Here is a 19,238-nt window from a genome sequence, read left to right on the forward strand (position 1 = left end):
GGTGTGGGAAAGATGAAACAGAGTAAAAGGGGAAAATATAAAAGAAGCAAAATGCCAGGTCTTGTTAGTGACTCTGTCCCAAGTTATGGCAGTATGAGTGAACATGCTTTTGCAGATGAAGTTATCTGAATGCTAGACCTTGGCAAGTGACATGGCTCAACTTGCTCTGCCCTATCAGACCTAAAATGAATATATATATATATATATATATTTTTTTTTAAATTGGAAAAATAGGATTTAAAGTGTCGGCATTAAAACACATGATGCTCTACCTCTTCATTTCACATTGCGAGAAACTTTGGCTCTGATTTGGGTACATAAGCACATTTGTAACTAAGCATGTGAGCAGTTGTCTTTTCCTTCAAGCTAGGAATATGCTGAAGTATCTTAGCATTAAGTATTCTGTGCAGCAAGAGAATTTTTGAAAGGGATCTTAAACCTTATTCTTTGGCATTTGTTAGTCTCTAAAGTGGGGGAACAGGTTACCCTACATCTGCTTATGGTGATATTCTTCCACCTTTCTTTGAAGCATCTGATGCTGGGCACAGTCAGAGATGGAATTCTGGACTAAGTGTCCGATATCCAGTATGGGAATTCCTGAGTTGCTCACCGGGGGTCTATCTCACAACTGAAGGTAAACCCTGCTGGCTTTGTCTTGCGAACTTGTATTTCTACCTTTGCTGCGGAAAGGGGGCATTATATAAAACAGCATTCCATTCTGTGTCTGCATTTTTATATTTCTCTATCTACAACATACTACAATTGTGCTTACTGCTGTTCCAGTCACTCCAGATCTGATCTAATTTGGATGAGGATTACCTGTTCAGGTAGAGATGCAAACAATTAAAACATAAATCCAAGACTTCTCTATGTAATTAAAGAAAAGTAAGGCATTTTAAGAAATAGGATTGCAGTATGTAAGTTAATTTAAAGGAAGAAAGCAGGAGAGAGGAGAAAGTGGAGAGAAGGGAGATAATTTGCTAAAGAATTCTGACTCCCTCTACTGAGTAAAGAAATGGAGGGGAGAAAGTGGGAGGAGAGCCGTGAGAAGAGGCATTCGGATGCCATGGAGATGGGTACAGTATAAAAATCAGTATGTGGAGGTTGATATTAAACTCCTGCCAGCCAGAAATTGGTTTTATACAGGGCAGCAGTGTAAAGAAAAGACCGCAAGAATTGTTGTAGTCTTTTCTGCAATATTTCTAGTCCTGATGTAGGAAATGGGCAATAAAATGCCCTAAGGGCCTGGTTCTCCATTCTTCTACACTAGTTTTACATGGGAGCAAATAATTGAGTTCTAAAGCTTTAGCCTGTCTCCTGTACATTTGCTTTTTCTTTAATGTCTGCTTTTGTTTTTCTTAATTTCACTCTAATCTGATTGAAAAAAAAATCAAGCTCTCCTAAGAAATACGTTATGCTGCTTCATGGGTTTGGGATTTTGCAGAAAAAAAAATTGTGCCTGAGTGGGAAGGAACTAAATGTTCAGCTGTGGTACAAGATAACTCAATAAGACTGTGTTTTCTAATCTCCATGTCTGTGTAACACTGCTTTGAAAGATTGTCCCTTTTCATTTTAGGATTTTCTTTGTTCTCTGCTTTTAATTTTTCACTCTCAGTACCTAAGTGCTGATGCTGTTATTTATATCCACAGGTATAAAGAATGTCAGTTCAGATGTATTACATGGTACTTAAAAAAAACCCTTCCATGAAATGTAATAGAACAATTTTAGTTTTCTGAAAATTATGGTGGTAATAATGCTATTCTTTTAAAACTCAAGTTTCCAGCTGATTTATGAATTGGTATAAGAACACTTGGCTACTTGAGTCCAAATCCTGCTCTCCTTACTTATTTAAGTAGTCTCATTGGCTTCAGTGGGACTATTTCTATGATTAGGTTAAGTAGGATTTGGCCTCTGGTCTGCAGGTCTCTTACAATAATAAGTAGTGCCATAGGAAAATACTTACTGTACCTTAACTACTCAGAAGTATATTGCATACAAAAGTGTATTAAATAACGTGATTTTAGCTTGCCAAGGCAATCACTCAAAAGTCCAGAAATGGCAGCTTTGCAGTTGCCTGTCCAACCTTAATTCTGTCCCCTTGTGTCCTATGTCCAATGAAGCACATTAGGCAGGGTCCCTGTGGGGGTGGGGGGAGGGGGAATAGTTTGCAATCATGTAGTTAGAGACCATATTCTTATGCATAAAGGAGCAGCATCAAGGTTGCACAGGCAACAACAGTAAATCTTTTAAAAAAGAACAAAGAGTACTTGTAACACCTTAGATACTAACCAATTTATTTGAGCATAAGCTTTCGTGGGTAAAACCCACTTCATTGGATGCATGCAGTGGAAAATACAGTAGACAGACACACACACAACATGAAAAAATGGGTGTTGCCATACCAACTTTTTTTCATGGTGGGTGTGTGTCTACTGTATTTTCCACTGCATGCATCCGATGAAGTGGGTTTTAGCCCACGAAAGTTTATGCCCAGATAAATTTGTGGCACCTTAGAGATTAACAAGTACTCCTAGTGTGTGTTTGGTTGGTTTTTTTTTTTTTTTTTTTTTTGCTGATACAGACTAACAGGGCTACCACTCTGTAAAGTAAATCTGTTGTGTCTCGGTTTCAGGGTAACTGATCCTCCACAAGCCATTGAGGGCACCCACAAGGTTTCTGGCTCCTAGCTGTCATCTCTCTTGGGTGTAAACCCAAGGAAGCCAATTAAAAACTATTAAAGTACTTGGCAGACTTATTTATATCTATCCCTGAAGTATCTAGGTGCTGATCCCTTAAGACCCACTGAAGTCCTTTCAAATATCACAAAAACCGGCTTTTGAACTGAAAGGAGACCAACACTGCCACTCTCAGCCTTGAATTAGAAGATTAACTACGTTAGCTGGCAGCACTGTTACCATAGGAGGGTGGAGATGAGCAGGAGGAGTGGACTCCTGGGGCATGTGCTGGGTCTGGGGAACGGTTAGGGGGAAACCAACCTGGCCCTCTTTCTTCCCTCAAATGCACTGAAAGTTGGGGAAGCTCCTCTCACATGTCCCCCAGAGTGGGGAACGGGCTATATGGTAGCTCCCAGGCATTCCCCGTGTAGTATTGTGGGGCTGCTGCTGTTTTGGGGGCAGTGCAGGCCTGGGTCTTGTTTTGGTTCAGCTATTCTTTTGGCACACGGCCAAAAGTTTCCTCAAACAATAAATAACAAATTGCAAGAACTTTTTCTAGTAGAAAGTATTATACAAAACTAACCACAGTGGTAATGCCAGCTCCCCCATGATGCTATTTTGCCAAAACAAAAATAACCCCCCCCCCAACAGTTATAGATTGACTGACTGGTATGTTCTGAGAGTGGCAGTATTCTCTTTTCAGTCAAAGCTAAATCAGGCTTTTCTGATACTTGCAAGGAGTTCAGTCAGTCTTAAGTGATCAGCACCTAGGTATTGCAGGGATAGATATAAAGAAGGCTATCCAATACCTTAATAGTTTCTAATTGGCTTCCCTTTGGAGTAGCCACGGCAGATATAAGTTTTCAGCCACAGTTACATTTAGGTTGATAGCACTTTTATAGTCACCTTCCTTTCTAAGGATATCAGAGTGCTTTGTAATGATGGATTAAGCCTCCTGACCCCATGAAAGAGCTACCTATTGTCCCCATTTTTATAATAGAGGTTTTGTGATTTACACAGGTCATGCAGCTAATCTGTGGCAAAGGTGAGAAGAGCCTAATTCCTAACACTCAAGTTCTCGGCTCTAATCATTAGCCATGCCCCTTCTGTCACTTACACCAATGGGACATAGAGTGCCAAAGTCCCTGCTGAGCATTTTGGGATCTTGGTATTTGCCAGCTCATGTCTTTTACAATAAGACAGGAGATGCAACTAGTAGTCTCACACGTGACATGTGATGTTCCTGTATCTTCAGTTTATAAGAAATCTTGTCCATCTTTAAACAAGTAAAGGTATTTTCTCTCTCCATATCAGGTAATAGTGTACCAGAGTGTCCTGTCCTTTGCAAACAGTGTAGTGTGGTGGCAGTCATTCCTCCCCCTCTGGCTCAGAGGGAGGCCAGAACTCCTCACTAAACAGACAATCTTTATTATGAAGTGTGTCATCTTGGGGATTGTATGCCTCCGATGAAGTGAGCTGTAGCTCACACAAGCTTATGCTCAAATAAACTTGTTAGTCTCTAAGGTGCCACAAGTACTCCTTTTCTTTTTGCAGATACAGACTAACATGGCTGCTACTCTGAAACCTGTCATCTTGGGGATTGTGACAAGCTTTCTGTGCTAGCCAAAAGAGGGCAGAGATGTTGAATCAGATGGCTTTTGGGGTTCATCTCAGCAATGTCAGGGATAAATTGAGAGACCCAATATTACATCTTTTAGATTATGCAGATCCCCTCTACATCCAAACAATTAGAAAAAAAAAGTCTTTCCCTTGGTGACCTTTCAGATTCTCAGTTTTAAAGAAAAGGCAGTTTTTTACTGAAACCACTTCAGTGTATAACAGCTCTTCAGAAGATTCTATATTAGGGGAAGTTCCAGAACACAGCACCACTGAGTTTATAACTTGCTGTACCAGATGACTGGAAGATAGCTAATGTAACACTGATTTTTTTTTAAAAAGCGCTCCAAAGGCAACCCTGTCAATTACAGGCCAGTAAGCCTAACTTCAGTACCAAGCAAATTGGTAGAAACTATATTAGGGAACAGAATGATCAGGTTCATAGATAAACATGATTTGTTGGGGAAAGAGGCAACACACTTTTGTAAGGGAAATTCATGTTTCACCAGTCTGTTAGAATCCTTTGCAGGAGTCAACAAGACTATGGATAAGGCTAACAAAGTATTGTAATGCCCCTATATATAAATCCATAGTATGCCACACCTTGAATGCTATGTCCAGTTCTGTTTGCCCCATCTCAGAAATGATACAGTGGAACTGGAAAAGATTCAGAAAAGGGCAACAAAGTTGATCAAGGGTAGACAATGGCTTTCATATGAGGAAAGACTAGAAAGATTAGGGCTGTTCATCTTAGAAAAGAGATGACTAAGGGGGGTTATGGTAGAGTTCTCTATTCATGATTTTATAGAAGTTTTTATCCACACAATACAAAAACAAGGGATCAACCGATGAAATTACTAGGCAGCAGGTTTAATACAAACAAGGGAAGTACCTTTTCACATAAAACACTGACCTGTGGAACTCATTGCCACAGGATGTTGTGATAGCCTCACGTATAACTGGCTTAAAAAAAGAAGTGAAGTTCCTGGAGGATAAGTTTGTCAATGACTGCTAGCCAAGATGGTAAGGAACACAACCCCACGCTCGGTGCATCCCTAAACCACTGACTACCAGAAGCCAAGAGTGGAAGACAAGGGGGTTAATCATTTTGTAATGGTCTTGTTTGGTATGCTCTCTGCCAGAGACGTGATACTGGGCAAGATAGACCATTGCCGGCCCCAGTATGGCAGCTCTTATGTTCTTAAGTGTATGTATGGGAAAACCAAGGCACAAGGATAAGTCAACATTTTCAAACGTGATCTCTAATTCTGACCATGATTTTTTGGTTCTTGTATGAGGGTGGCAAATGTGGGTAGCCCAAAGTGCAGCAAAGTATGGGATGGTCTAAGGCAGTGTTTCCTAAACTTGGGATGCCGCTTGTTCAGGGAAAGCCCCTGGTGGGCTGGGCCGGTTTGTTTACCTGCCGTGTCTGCAGGTTCGGCCGATCACAGCTCCCACTGGCTGCGGTTCGCTGTGCCCGGCCGATGGGGGCTGCAGGAAGCTGCATCCAGTACGTCCCTCCCTTCCTGCAGACCCCATTGGACGGGCACAGTGAACCGCGGCCAGTGGGAGCTGTGATCAGCCAAACCTGAAGACATGGCAGGTAAACAAACCGGCTGGGCCCGCCAGGGGCTTTCCCTGAACAAGCGGCATCCCAAGTTTGGGAAACACTAGTCTAAGGTATCAGGGTGGTCTACCACTGTAAAGCCCTGTTCAATGATCAGACCCTGCTGGGAAGGGGTCAGGTATTTCCTTTATAAGGCTGAGTGTGCTCATTTGGGAGGAGAACTGCAAGAGGGAGGTTGGCTCTTATGACTGGTCCTAGAGTGGAGAGAGGATTACCGAGTGAAAGGTCTTTGGGCCTCTAGCCTGTGTTGATCAGGGGAATATTTTGTTTTGTTACTTTGCATGTTTTTTTGTTTGAAATAATGAACTGTGCCCTGAAGGGAGGCCTAGAAGAGACTTGGATGTGGTGTTTATAGTTTTTCCTGGGCTAGTTTCCTAGGTTCTAATTTTAAGAAATGCTAGGAAGCATAACTTAAACTGAAGTCAGTGGGCAATGGGTGCCCAAAGTTAGCACCTCAGCAAATCAAGCCTTAGGTATCTAAAGTCCTATGTCCAGAAAAAAGGCCTCTAAAATAAGAGGCCATTTCTTACTGTGGGCATCAGTGGTTTGCCAAAGGTAGGGTTGCCAACGTTGTATTTTTAAAACAAAAAATAAGGGACTGTTTTCTTAGCACCCCTGCCTCACCTCTCCTTCTGATATCATCCTCCTCCTCCTCATCATTAATTATAAATACTACTACAGTAGAACCTCAGAGTTACAAACACCTCAGGAATGGAGGTTGGTTGTAACTGAAATGTTTAACTCTGAACAAATATTATGGCTGTCCTTGCAAAAGTTTAAAACTGAACAATAACTTAATACAGCTTTGAAACTTTACTATGCAGAAGAAAAATGCTGCTTTTAACCATCTTAATTAAAATGAAACAAGCACAGAAACAGTTGCCTTTCCTTGTCAAATCTGTGTTTTTGTTTTTTTAGTGGTTTACGTTTAACACAGTATTGTACATTATTTGCTTTTTTTCTTTCTGCTGCCTGATTGCATACTTCCAGTTCCAGATGAGGTGTGTGGGTGACCAGTCAGCTTGTAACTCAGGTGCTCATAATGCTGAGCTTTACTGTACTAATAAGCAATACTCACCAACATTCACCAGGGGCATTTCTTGCTGCTGCTTGCAGCACTCATCAGCTCCCAATCTTGTTGTACAGAGATGAAAAAATAAGGAATGTCCCTTGTAATAAGGGACTGTTGTCAACCCTAATTCAAGGTCACATAGTGAATCAGTATCTAAGGGGTGATTAGAATCCACACATCTCCTGGTGCCCAGTCCTTTGCTTTATCCATTCATCATATTACCTCTTCAGAGATGTCAGAGTAATAGGAGCTGAAGGGGGAATGATTGCCCATTGACAGAAGATTATACTCTATCTATTGATCTGAGTGTTGTTGTTTTTTAGTTGAGTATATTTCTCATATCATCTTTGCTGCAGTTTGTTAGATGACCTTGAAGACAAGCTATGCAAAATTTTTATGGAGACATACCAGCTCAGGCACTTAATGTTCTTGTCTGTCAATACTTGATGATAAACCCAATATTAAACTCATGGGGAGGTGGGGGAGTATAGTTTTGCAAGGAAGTTGTTGCTGACAGGAGACTACTATCCTCACTGTGGCCATCAGGCGTTTAAAACTCCTATTGACTTCAGCTTTTATACAGCTGAACTTCCACTGAACCGCTGGATTCGCAGAGCATTATAAGAACTATTTACTTTATGTTGAATAATAAACGTCACCTTTCCCTCAAATAGTAGTAACTCTTTTTTTTAATGTTGCAATAGGTTCTGCCTGGCATTTTGCAGAAGCATTGCTGTATTTTACCAGACAGGAATACAGGTAAACCTCTTCTTTTTTAATTTTTTTGATCTGTTAATGTGCCTTTCTTGTGAGATGCAGAGAAACATGAAAGCACAATTGTATAAGATTGAGAAGATTTCTTGTTTCTAGAATAGGACTGAAAAGTGAAAAATGAGATATTTATTTCAAACAGTAAGTTGATTCCTCTGTTTAAGTGATCCGTTTTCATGTGAAATAGGTTTACAAGTTACGTTCTATTTTTGGCTATTATCTTTGTAGGAAATTGCTAACAGATCTTGCTTTATAAAGTTGAATATGTTAACTCCCGAACTACTTTGCTAGCCAGAAAAATTATTATTATTAATAATACAAAGAGGTTTAACACTGGAGTCCATTTGTGGCTGGGTCCCTGTGGTTCTTAACTTTTCATACTGACATTTGAGTTAAATACTTGTACTGTATTTATTTAAAGTGTGTTTCTCAATGCATAAAAGAATAGAGTGGAAGATGATGTGAAATTACTAGTTTAGGTAAGTTCTTACTCTTTTGTGTATAGATTATGATGTGGTAAGTTTGACTTTTGAAGAATTATATGGAAGGAAAATCTCAAGGTGAGTGAGAAGAGATATTTGTATCTACCCTGAAAAACAAAATATCAATTTGAAATACATTTATTTCATCAGAAGCCCTTGCTTGAAACCTGGAGTCATCATAAAAGAAGATTTATAAAACATATTAATCCTCATAAATATGGTGAAATTTGGTTGTGTGACAAATTGTGTGAACATTTTAAAATACTTGGAAGTAGTTGTACATTAATTTCATAGAGTTCGAGAAAATACACAAAACAACTCATTTGTGTGATCAGTTGAACATATATCAATGCACAAAGCACTTCCATTTTCTCAAAAAAATAAATTAAAATCTGATTTCTTTCCCTCAGCCTATTTGCATGTGGAACTTGACCCATACATCATGTGACTCATGGGTATATTATTGTAATTAAAGATAAGTTGAAATTTCATTTACATATTTCTTAAACTGCAAGACCTAAAATAATAAAACAAAAATTGTCTTGCCTATCAAATTTGGACATCATTAATAACGTGAGCACAGACTGAGTGTAAAAGCCAAAGTTTGTTCATTCCTTTCTTCCTGTTTTCAAACTATCTTGAAAAATTCTGTCAAGATAATGGCTATAATGACAACATTCCATTTGGTGTTTGTTCATTAGTGTATTCTGTATTACTCTGCTTACTCATAGGGCTTGATCCCAATCCTGTTGAAGTCAATGGTGACATTCACACTGATTTCATTGGTACATAATTGTGTCCTGCAGATATTAAGGCCAACATTTTCAAAAGTTGATGCCTAAAATTAGGCTTTTGAATTCATCCACTTGGATAAATGGCCCAACTTTCAAAAATGCTGAACACCCACCACTCATTGACCTTTCAAAGTCAAGCCCCTTATTTAGGTGCCTTAATGCACCTAGTTTTGAAAAATCTTGGTCTGTGTTTTAGGTGAGAGACACCTGTTTATTTGGTGACGGGTTTCAGAGTGGTAGCCGTGTTAGTCTGTGTTAGCAAAAAGAATGAGGAGTACTTGTGACACCTTAGACTAACAAATTTATTTGAGCATAAGTTTTCGTGGGCTAAAATCCACTTCATTAGATGCATGCAGTGGAAAATACAGTAGGAAGATAGATATTGTGACAAAGTTCCTCCTCTACCTTGGTGGGTCCCGCACTCATTGGCGGATTTGCTCGCCTCCGAGATTCACAACAGCCCTCAGTTTGGCCACTTCCATGGCTCAAATCTGCCATTCACTCAGATAACCTCATCGCTGGCCCGCATGGGGAAAAAGAGAACAACAACACCTGCAGTCTCTGCTGATCCACCACGTAGGTCAGGGAACAGCCCAAAGACCTCCCCTCTGGTGGAACCCACAGTCCAGGTCAACTCTTGTGTCTGATCACGAGTTGAGAGGTTTGTGGGGAACCTGGGCCCACCCTCTACTCTGGGTTCCAGCCCAGGGCCCTGTGGATTGCAGCTGTCTAGAGTACCTCCTGTAACAGCTGCATGACAGCTACAACTCCCTAGGCCACTTCCCCATGGCCTCTTCCCAACACCTTCTTTATCCTCACCACAGGACCTTCCTCCTGGTGTCTGATAACCCTTGTACTCCTTAGTCCTCCAGCAGCACGTCCTCTCACTCCCAGCTCCTTGCATGCCTCTCCCTAACTGAAGTGAGGTCCTTTTTTAAACCCAGGTGCCCTGATTAGCCAGCCTGTCCTAATTGATTCTAGCAGCTTCTTAATTGGCTCCAGGTGTCCTAATTAGCCTGCCTGGCTTAACTGGTTCCAGCAAGTTCCTGCTTGTTCTGGAACTGCCCCGTCACCTTACCCAGGGAAAAGGGATAGACTTAATCTGGGACTAATATATGCCTTCTATTACTCTTCTGTAGCCATCTAGCCTGACCCTGTCACATCACACATGCTCTCGCTCTCTACAAAAAGGAGGATTCTGCGTGGACTCCTCCTGAAGGTCGAAACAACAGACTGGACTTCTACATAGAGTGCTTCCGCTGACATGCACAGGCTGAAATTGTGGAAAAGCAGCATCACTTGCTCCATAACCTCAGCCATGCAGAACACACTGCCATCCACAGCCTCAGAAACAACTCCTTTGTCGGCCTTTTTGATTATGATGTCAGAGGTGCTGTCGTCCCCATGAATAGGTCAGAATATGAACAAGAGGCTGCTCGGCAGCTCTCCAACACCACATTCTACAAGCCATTACCCTCTGATCCCACTGAGGGTTACCAAAAGAAACTATACCATCTGCTCAAGAAATTCCCTGAAAAAGCACAAGAATAAATCCACCCAGACACACCCCTAGAGCCCCAACCAGGGGTATTCTATCTGCTACCCAAGATCCATAAACCTGGAAATCCTGGACACCTCATCATCTCAGGCATTGGCACCCTGATAGCAGGATTGTCTGGCTATGTAGACTCGCTCCTCAGGCCCTACGCTACCAGCACTCCCAGCTATCTTCGAGACACCACTGACTTCCTGAGGAAACTACAATCCATGGGTGATCTTCCAGAAAACACCATCCTGGCCACTATGGACGCAGAAGCCCTCTACACCAACATTCCACACAAAGATGGACTACAAGCCATCAGGAACAGTATCCCCGATAATGTCACGGCAACCCTGGTGGCTGAACGTTGTGACTTTGTCCTCACCATAACTATTTCACATTTGGGGACAATGTATACCTTCAAGTCAGCGGCACTGCTATGGGTACCCACATGGCCCCACGGTATGCCAACATTTTTATGGCTGACTTAGAACAACGCTTCCTCAGCTCTCATTCCCTAATGCCCCTACTCTACTTGTGGTACATTGATGACTTCTTCATCATCTGGACCCATGGAAAAGAAGCCCTTGAGGAATTCCACCATGATTTCAACAATTTCCATCCCACCATCAACCTCAGCCTGGACCAATCTACATGGGATGTCCTATACCGGAAATCTACTGACCACTATACTTACCTACATGCCTCCCAGCTTTCATCCAGACCACAAGATCCACTGTCTACAGCCAAGCACTAAGATACAACCGCATTTGCTCCAACCCCTCAGACAGAGACAAACACCTACAAGGGTGATGTCATGGTGGGAGTCTGCTATAGACCACCGGATCAGGGGGATGAGGTGGACAAGGCTTTCTTCCCACAACTCACAGAAGTTACTAGATCGCAGGCCCTGGTTCTCATGGGAGACTTCAATCACCCTGATATCTGCTGGGAGAGCAATACAGCGGTGCACAGACAATCCAGGAACTTTTTAGAAAGTGTAGGGCACAATTTCTTGGTGCAAGTGCTGGAGGAACCAGCTAGGGGCAGAGCCCTTCTTGACCTGCTGCTCACAAACCAGGAAGAATTAGTAGGGAAAGCAAAAGTGGGTGGGAACCTGGGAGGCAGTGACCATGAGATGGTTGAGGTCAGGATCCTGACACAGGGAAGAAAGAGCAACAGAATACAGACCCTGGACTTCAGGAAAGCAGACTTCGACTCCCTCAGGGAACTGATGGGCAGGATCCCCTGGGAGAATAACATGAGGGGGAAAGGAGTCCAGGAGAGCTGGCTGTATTTCAAAGAATCCTTATTGAGGTTACAGGGACAAACCATCCCAATGTGTAGAAAGAAATGATAAATATGGCAGGCGACCAGCTTGGCTTAACAGTGAAATCCTTGCAGATCTTAAACTTAAAAAAGAAGCTTACAAGAAGTGGAAGATTGGACAAATGGCCAGGGAAGAGAATAAAAATATTGCTCAGGCATGCAGGAGTGAAATCAGGAAGGCCAAATAACACCTGGAGTTGCAGCTAGCAAGAGATGTTAAGAGTAACAAGAAGGGTTTCTTCAGGTATGTTGGCAACAAGAAGAAAGTCAAGGAACGTGTGGGCCCCTTACTGAATGAGGGAGGCAACTTAGTGACAGAGGATGTGGAAAAAGCAAATGTACTCAATGCTTTTTTTGCCTCTGTCTTCACGAACAAGGTCCGCTCCCAGACTACTGCACTGGGCAGCACAGCATGGGGAGTAGGGACCAGTCCTCTGTGGAGAAAGAAGTGGTTCAGGACTATTTAGAAAAGCTGGATGAGCACAAGTCCATGGGGCCGGATGCGCTGCATCCGAGAGTGCTAAAGGAGTTGGCGGATGTGATTGCAGAGCCATTGGCCATTATCTTTGAAAACTCATGGTGATCGGGGGAAGTCCCCGACGACTGGAAAAAGGCTAATGTAGTGCCCATCTTTAAAAAAGGGAAGGAGGAGGATCCTGGGAACTACAGTCAGCCTCACTTCGGTCCCTGGAAAATCATGGAGCAGGTCCTCAAGGAATCAATTTTGAAGCACTTAGAGGAGAGGAAAGTGATCAGGAAGAGTCAGCATGGATTCACCAAGGGCAAGTCATGCCTGACTAATCTAATTGCCTTCTATGACGAGATAACTGGCTCTGTGGATGAGGGAAAAGCAGTGGACGTGTTGTTCCTTGACTTTAACTTGCTGGCAAGAATACTGTGGGAGACCGTGTCAAAAGCTTTGCTAAAGATGTATGGGCTGGATTAATGGACTATAAGGTGGATAGAAAGTTGGCTAGATTGTCAGGCTCAACAGGTAGTGATCAATGGCTCCAGGTCCAGTTGGCAGCCAGTATCAAGCAGAGTGCCCCAAAGGTCGGTCCTCAGGCCAGTTTTGTTCAATATCTTCCTTAATGATCTGGAGGATCGTGTGGATTGAACCCTCAGCAACTTTGCCGATGACACTAAACTGGGAGGAGAGGTAGATATGCTGGAGGGTAGGGATAGGATAAAGAGGGACCTAGAAAAATTGGAGGATTGGGCCAAAAGAAATCTGATGAGGCTCAACAAGGACAGAAGAATCCCAAGCACCGCTACAGACTAGGGACCAAATGGCTCGGCAGCAGTTCTGCAGAAAAGGACCTAGGGGTGACAGTGGACAAGAAGCTGGATATGAGTCATAGAATAGAATCATAGAATATCAGGGTTGGAAGGGACCCCAGAAGGTCATCTAGTCCAACCCCCTGCTCGAAGCAGGACCAATTCCCAGTTAAATCATCCCAGCCAGGGCTTTGTCAAGCCTGACCTTAAAAACCTCTAAGGAAGGAGATTCTACCACCTCCCTAGGTAACGCATTCCAGTGTTTCACCACCCTCTTAGTGAAAAAGTTTTTCCTAATATCCAATCTAAACCTCCCCCACTGCAACTTGAGACCATTACTCCTCGTTCTGTCATCTGCTACCATTGAGAACAGTCTAGAGCCATCCTCTTTGGAACCCCCTTTCAGGTAGTTGAAAGCAGCTATCAAATCCCCCCTCATTCTTCTCTTCTGCAGGCTAAACAATCCCAGCTCCCTCAGCCTCTCCTCATAACTCATGTGTTCCAGACCCCTAATCATTTTTGTTGCCCTTCGCTGGACTCTCTCCAATTTATCCACATCCTTCTTGAAGTGTGGGGCCCAAAACTGCACACAGTACTCCAGATGAGGCCTCACCAATGTCGAATAGAGGGGAACGATCACGTCCCTCGATCTGCTCGCTATGCCCCTACTTATACATCCCAAAATGCCATTGGCCTTCTTGGCAACAAGGGCACACTGCTGTCTCATATCCAGCTTCTCGTCCACTGTCACCCCTAGGTCCTTTTCTGCAGAACTGCTGCCTAGCCATTCGGTCCCTAGTCTGTAGCTGTGCATTGGGTTCTTCCGTCCTAAGTGCAGGACCCTGCACTTATCCTTATTGAACCTCATCAGATTCCTTTTGGCCCAATCTTCCAATTGGTCTAGGTCCTTCTGTATCCTATCCCTCCCCTCCAGCGTATCTACCACTCCTCCCAGTTTAGTATCATCCGCAAATTTGCTGAGAGTGCAATCCACACCATCCTCCAGATCATTTATGAAGATATTGAATAAAACCGGCCCCAGGACCGACCCTTGGGGCACTCCACTTGATACCGGCTGCCAACTAGACATGGAGCCATTGATCACTACCCGTTGAGCCCGACAATTTAGCCAGCTTTCTACCCACCTTATAGTGCATTCATCCAGCCCATACTTCCTTAACTTGCTGACAAGAATACTATGGGAGACCGTGTCAAAAGCTTTGCTAAAGTCAAGAAACAATACATCCACTGCTTTCCCTTCATCCACAGAACCAGTAATCTCATCATAAAAGGCGATTAGATTAGTCAGGCATGACCTTCCCTTGGTGAATCCATGCTGGCTGTTCCTGATCACTTTCCTCTCATGCAAGTGCTTCAGGATTGATTCTTTGAGGACCTGCTCCATGATTTTTCCAGGGACTGAGGTGAGGCTGACTGGCCTGTAGTTCCCAGGATCTTCCTTCTTCCCTTTTTTAAAGATTGGCACTACATTAGCCTTTTTCCAGTCATCCGGGACTTCCCCGGTTCGCCACGAGTTTTCAAAGATAATGGCCAGTGGCTCTGCAATCACAGCCGCCAATTCCTTCAGCACTCTCGGATGCAACTCGTCCGGCCCCATGGACTTGTGCACGTCCAGCTTTTCTAAATAGTCCCTAACCGCCTCTATCTCCACAGAGGGCTGGCCATCTCTTCCGCATTTTGTGATGCCCAGCGCAGCAGTCTGGGAGCTGACCTTGTTAGTGAAAACAGAGGCAAAAAAAGCATTGAGTACATTAGCTTTTTCCACATCCTCTGTCACTAGGTTGCCTCCCTCATTCAGTAAGGGGCCCACACATTCCTTGGCTTTCTTCTTGTTGCCAACATACCTGAAGAAACCCTTCTTGTTACTCTTGACATCTCTGGCTAGCTGCAGCTCCAGGTGCGATTTGGCCCTCCTGATAACATTCCTACATGCCCGAGCAATATTTTTATACTCTTCCCTGGTCATATGTCCAACCTTCCACTTCTTGTAAGCTTCTTTTTTATGTTTAAGATCCGCTAGGATTTCACCATTAAGCCAAGTTGGTCGCCTGCCATATTTACTATTCTTTCGACTCATCGGGATGGTTTGTCCCTGTAACCTCAACAGGGATTCCTTGAAATACAGCCAGCTCTCCTGGACTCCTTTCCCCTTCAAGTTAGTCCCCCAGGGGATCCTGGCCATCCGTTCCCTGAGGGAGTCGAAGTCTGCTTTCCTGAAGTCCAGGGTCCGTATCCTGCTGCTTACCTTTGTTCCCTGCGTCAGGATCCTGAACTCAACCAACTCATGGTCACTGCCTCCCAGATTCCCATCCACTTTTGCTTCCCCCACTAATTCTACCCGGTTTGTGAGCAGCAGGTCAAGAAAAGCACCCCCCCTAGTTGGCTCCTCTAGCACTTGCGCCAGGAAATTGTCCCCTACGCTTTCCAAAAACTTCCTGGATTGTCTATGCACCGCTGTATTGCTCTCCCAGCAGATATCAGGAAAATTAAAGTCACCCATGAGAATCAGGGCATGCGATCTAGTAGCTTCCGTGAGCTGCCGGAAGAAAGCCTCATCCACCTCATCCCCTTGGTCCGGTGGTCGATAGCAGACTCCCACCACTACATCACTCTTGTTGCACACACTTCTAAACTTAATCCAGAGACACTCAGGTTTTTCTGCAGTTTCGTACCGGAGCTCTGAGCAGTCATACTGCTCCCTTACATACAGTGCTACTCCCCCACCTTTTCTGCCCTGCCTGTCCTTCCTGAACAGTTTATAACCATCCATGACAGTACTCCAGTCATATGAGTTATCCCACCAAGTCTCTGTTATTCCGATCACGTCATAGTTCCTTGACATCACCAGGACCTCCAGTTCTCCCTGCTTGTTTCCAAGGCTTTCCAAGTCAACAGTGTGCCCTAGTTGCCAAGAAGGCCAATGTCATTTTGGGATGTATAAGTAGGGGCATTGCCAGCAGATCGAGGGACGTGATCGTTCCCCTCTATTCGACGTTGGTGAGGCCTCATCTGGAGTACTGTGTCCAGTTTTGGGCCCCACACTACAAGGTAGGATGTGGAAAAATTGGAAAGCGTCCAGAGGAGGGCAACAAAAATGATTAGGGGACTGGAACACATACTTATGAGGAGAGGCTGAGGGAACTGGGATTGTTTAGTCTGCGGAAGAGAAGAATGAGGGGGGATTTGACAGCTGCTTTCAACTACCTGAAAGGGGGTTCTAAAGAGGATGGATCTAGACTGTTCTCAGTGGTAGCAGACGACAGAACAAGGAGTGCTGCTGAAGTGAAGAAAGAGATTGACAGAGCTAGAAGAGTACCCAGAAGTCACCTACTGCAGGACAAGCCCAACAAAAAGTAACAGAACGCCACTAGCCGTCACCTTAAGCCCCCAACTAAAACGTCTCCAGTGCATCATCAAGGATCTACAACCGATCCTGAAGGACGACCCATCACTCTCACAGATCTTGGGAGACAGGCCAGTCCCTGCTTACTGACAGCCCCCCAACCTGAAACAAACACTCACCAGCAACCACACAACAGAAATACTAACCCAGTAACCTATCCTTGCAACAAAGCCTGTTGCCAACTGTGTCCACATATCTATTCAGGGGACGCCATCATAGGACCTAATCGTATCAGCCACACTATCAGAGGCTTGTTCACCTGCACATCTACTAATGTGATATACATCATCATGTGCCAGCAGTGCCCCTCTGCCATGTACATTGGCCAAACTGGACAGTCTCTACATAAAAGAATAAATGGACACAAATCAGACATCAAGAATTATAACATTCAAAAACCAGCCGGAGAACACGTCAATTTCCCTGGTCACTCGATTACAGACCTAAAATTTGTAATACTACAACAAAAAAACTTCAAAAACAGACTCCAACGAGAAACTGCTGAATTGGAATTAATTTGCAAACTGGACATCATTAAATTAGGCTTGAATAAAGACTGGGAGTGGATTGGTCATTACTCTAAGGAAAACTATTTCCCCATGCTTATTTTTTCCCCACTACTATTACTCAAAACTTGTCAACTGATGGAAATGGGCTATCCTGATTGTCACTACAAGAGGGTGTGTGTGTGGTTCCCCTCCTCCTCCCCCCCCGCTGATAATAGCTCACCTTATGGATCACTCTTGTTAAAGTGGGTATGGCAACACCCATTTTTTTCATGTTCTGTGTGTGTACGTGCGCGCGCGCACACACTCCTCTTCCTACTGTATTTTTCCACTGCATGCATCTGATGAAGTGGGTTTTAGCCCATGAAAGCTTATGCTCAAATAAATTCGCTAGTCTCTAAGGTGCCACGAGTACTCCTCCATTCCTTTTGTTTATATTTGGTGCATCTCATTCATTGTACAGTGTCATTCACATGAAATTTGTATATAACTCCAGTCTTCTGTAATTGCCTTGTGACACTGCTGTACAAACTGCACGCATGTGTGTGGCTGGTATGTCACAATATGCCCAGCTGGTAATTTTTTACACCATTCAGAGCTGCCAGCAGTGCCGAAAGTAAATTTGTGTTCCTAGCTCCCATAACAATGCACAGTATATTTGGAAAACAAAATATGGCAGCAAGCATAATTTTTCTTGCATTTGCTTTCAGGAGGCAATCGAATAGTAAGCAAAGAGGCTGCATGTGCAGCAGCTGGACTCCAGTGAATAAGGGGCTAATGAAAACTCAGGGGAAGACCTATATATTGCCTTGATTTGACTCTAGCCAGAGCTGTGGGGTATAGACTGCAGGGCTCATAGAAGGAGAAATTGAGCCTTTGCTAAGCTCTGAATAAAGGTTTCCAGTCAGATACACCAGCAAGGAGAAGTCTTCCCATCTCTCACTGGCTCAACTCTGTTGGCTGGCCCTTGGCAGAGAGTGGAGTTAAGGTTTTCCTTGTTCCACCCTGTCCACTTCCCACACCCTTGCTATCAGTGGAGAACCTGTGTTCTCTCTCTGCTACTGGACTCCTGGTCCTGGCAGACTGTGCTGAGGTAGGGATGTGGCTATGAAGCATAGGAGCTGACTTTTGGTTTTTTTTGCCAGTGGGTGCCTCTTCAGAGGCGTGTGTGTGTTGGGGGGGCACTCTACCAGTTTTGGGGGGAGGCTATTTTCAGCATATTTATAAACTTCTTTCATATTCTACTTATTGAATGTGTTTATCATTGCTATCTTTACTATTTTAATGATTCAATTATGAACTACATAATTACATTATCATGAATTACAGAATATTAAGATCATTGCAATCACCTACAAGCTTTGTTCACTAACCTCCCAGTTTAAAGACATTTATGGCTCACTGTACCTTTTTGGATGAAAGTTTCAGCAATCTTATTTACATCTAGGTTCCCTGGTATTATTTTGATGCATGTTAAGGACAGCTACATTATTCAGTTGCATCTGTCCCATTGATGACTGGAGATAATTTTTAAGTCTTCTGAAGCAGGAGAATGAGCATTCCACAGTTCAGGATGATACAAGCACAGTGAGAAGGATTCTTACAAATTTGCAGTACTCGGGAAAACGTAGTGCTTCCAGAATACTGCAAATGACTCCAAGTTCTTTCTTAATGGGTAACAGCTAATTTAGGCACCATCATTTTGTATGTATTGTTGGAAGTATATTTTGCCATGTGCATTACTTTGCATTTAACACTGAATTTCATCTGCCATTTTGTTGCCAAGTCACCCAGTTTTGTGAGATCCCTTTGTAACTCTTTGCAGTCTGTTTTGAACTTAACTATCTTGAATAATTTTGTACCATCTGCAGACTTTGCCACCTCACTGTTTACTCCTTTTGCAGATCATTGATGAATATGTTGAACAGCACTGATTCCAGACCAGTACAAGCCGCTAGTGGGACACCATTATATACCTCTTTCCATTCTGAAAATGGACCATTTGTTCTACCCTTTGTTTCCTATCTTTTAACTGGAGTGCCTGGCAATGCTTTCAGGATCATCCAACAACCATTAATTTAATGACAAGCCTTTTGTTATCTTAATCATCCTGTCTCTGATT

At 43.4% G+C, this 19,238-nt stretch overlaps 1 protein-coding gene across 1 annotated transcript in view; it reads left to right on the forward strand.

The window, feature by feature from the left end:
• DLGAP2 (DLG associated protein 2) overlaps window positions 1-19,238 on the forward strand; it is a 695,707-nt gene that overhangs the window by 130,304 nt on the left and 546,165 nt on the right. Inside the window, exon 2 of the mRNA XM_073336187.1 lies at window positions 7,697-7,751. Within this exon, the coding sequence (XP_073192288.1) occupies window positions 7,697-7,751 (55 nt within the window). The remainder of the gene's footprint in view (window positions 1-7,696; window positions 7,752-19,238) is intronic.

Source organism: Lepidochelys kempii, chromosome 3, assembly GCF_965140285.1.
Source record: "Lepidochelys kempii isolate rLepKem1 chromosome 3, rLepKem1.hap1, whole genome shotgun sequence".
Lineage (NCBI taxonomy): Eukaryota > Metazoa > Chordata > Testudines > Cheloniidae > Lepidochelys > Lepidochelys kempii.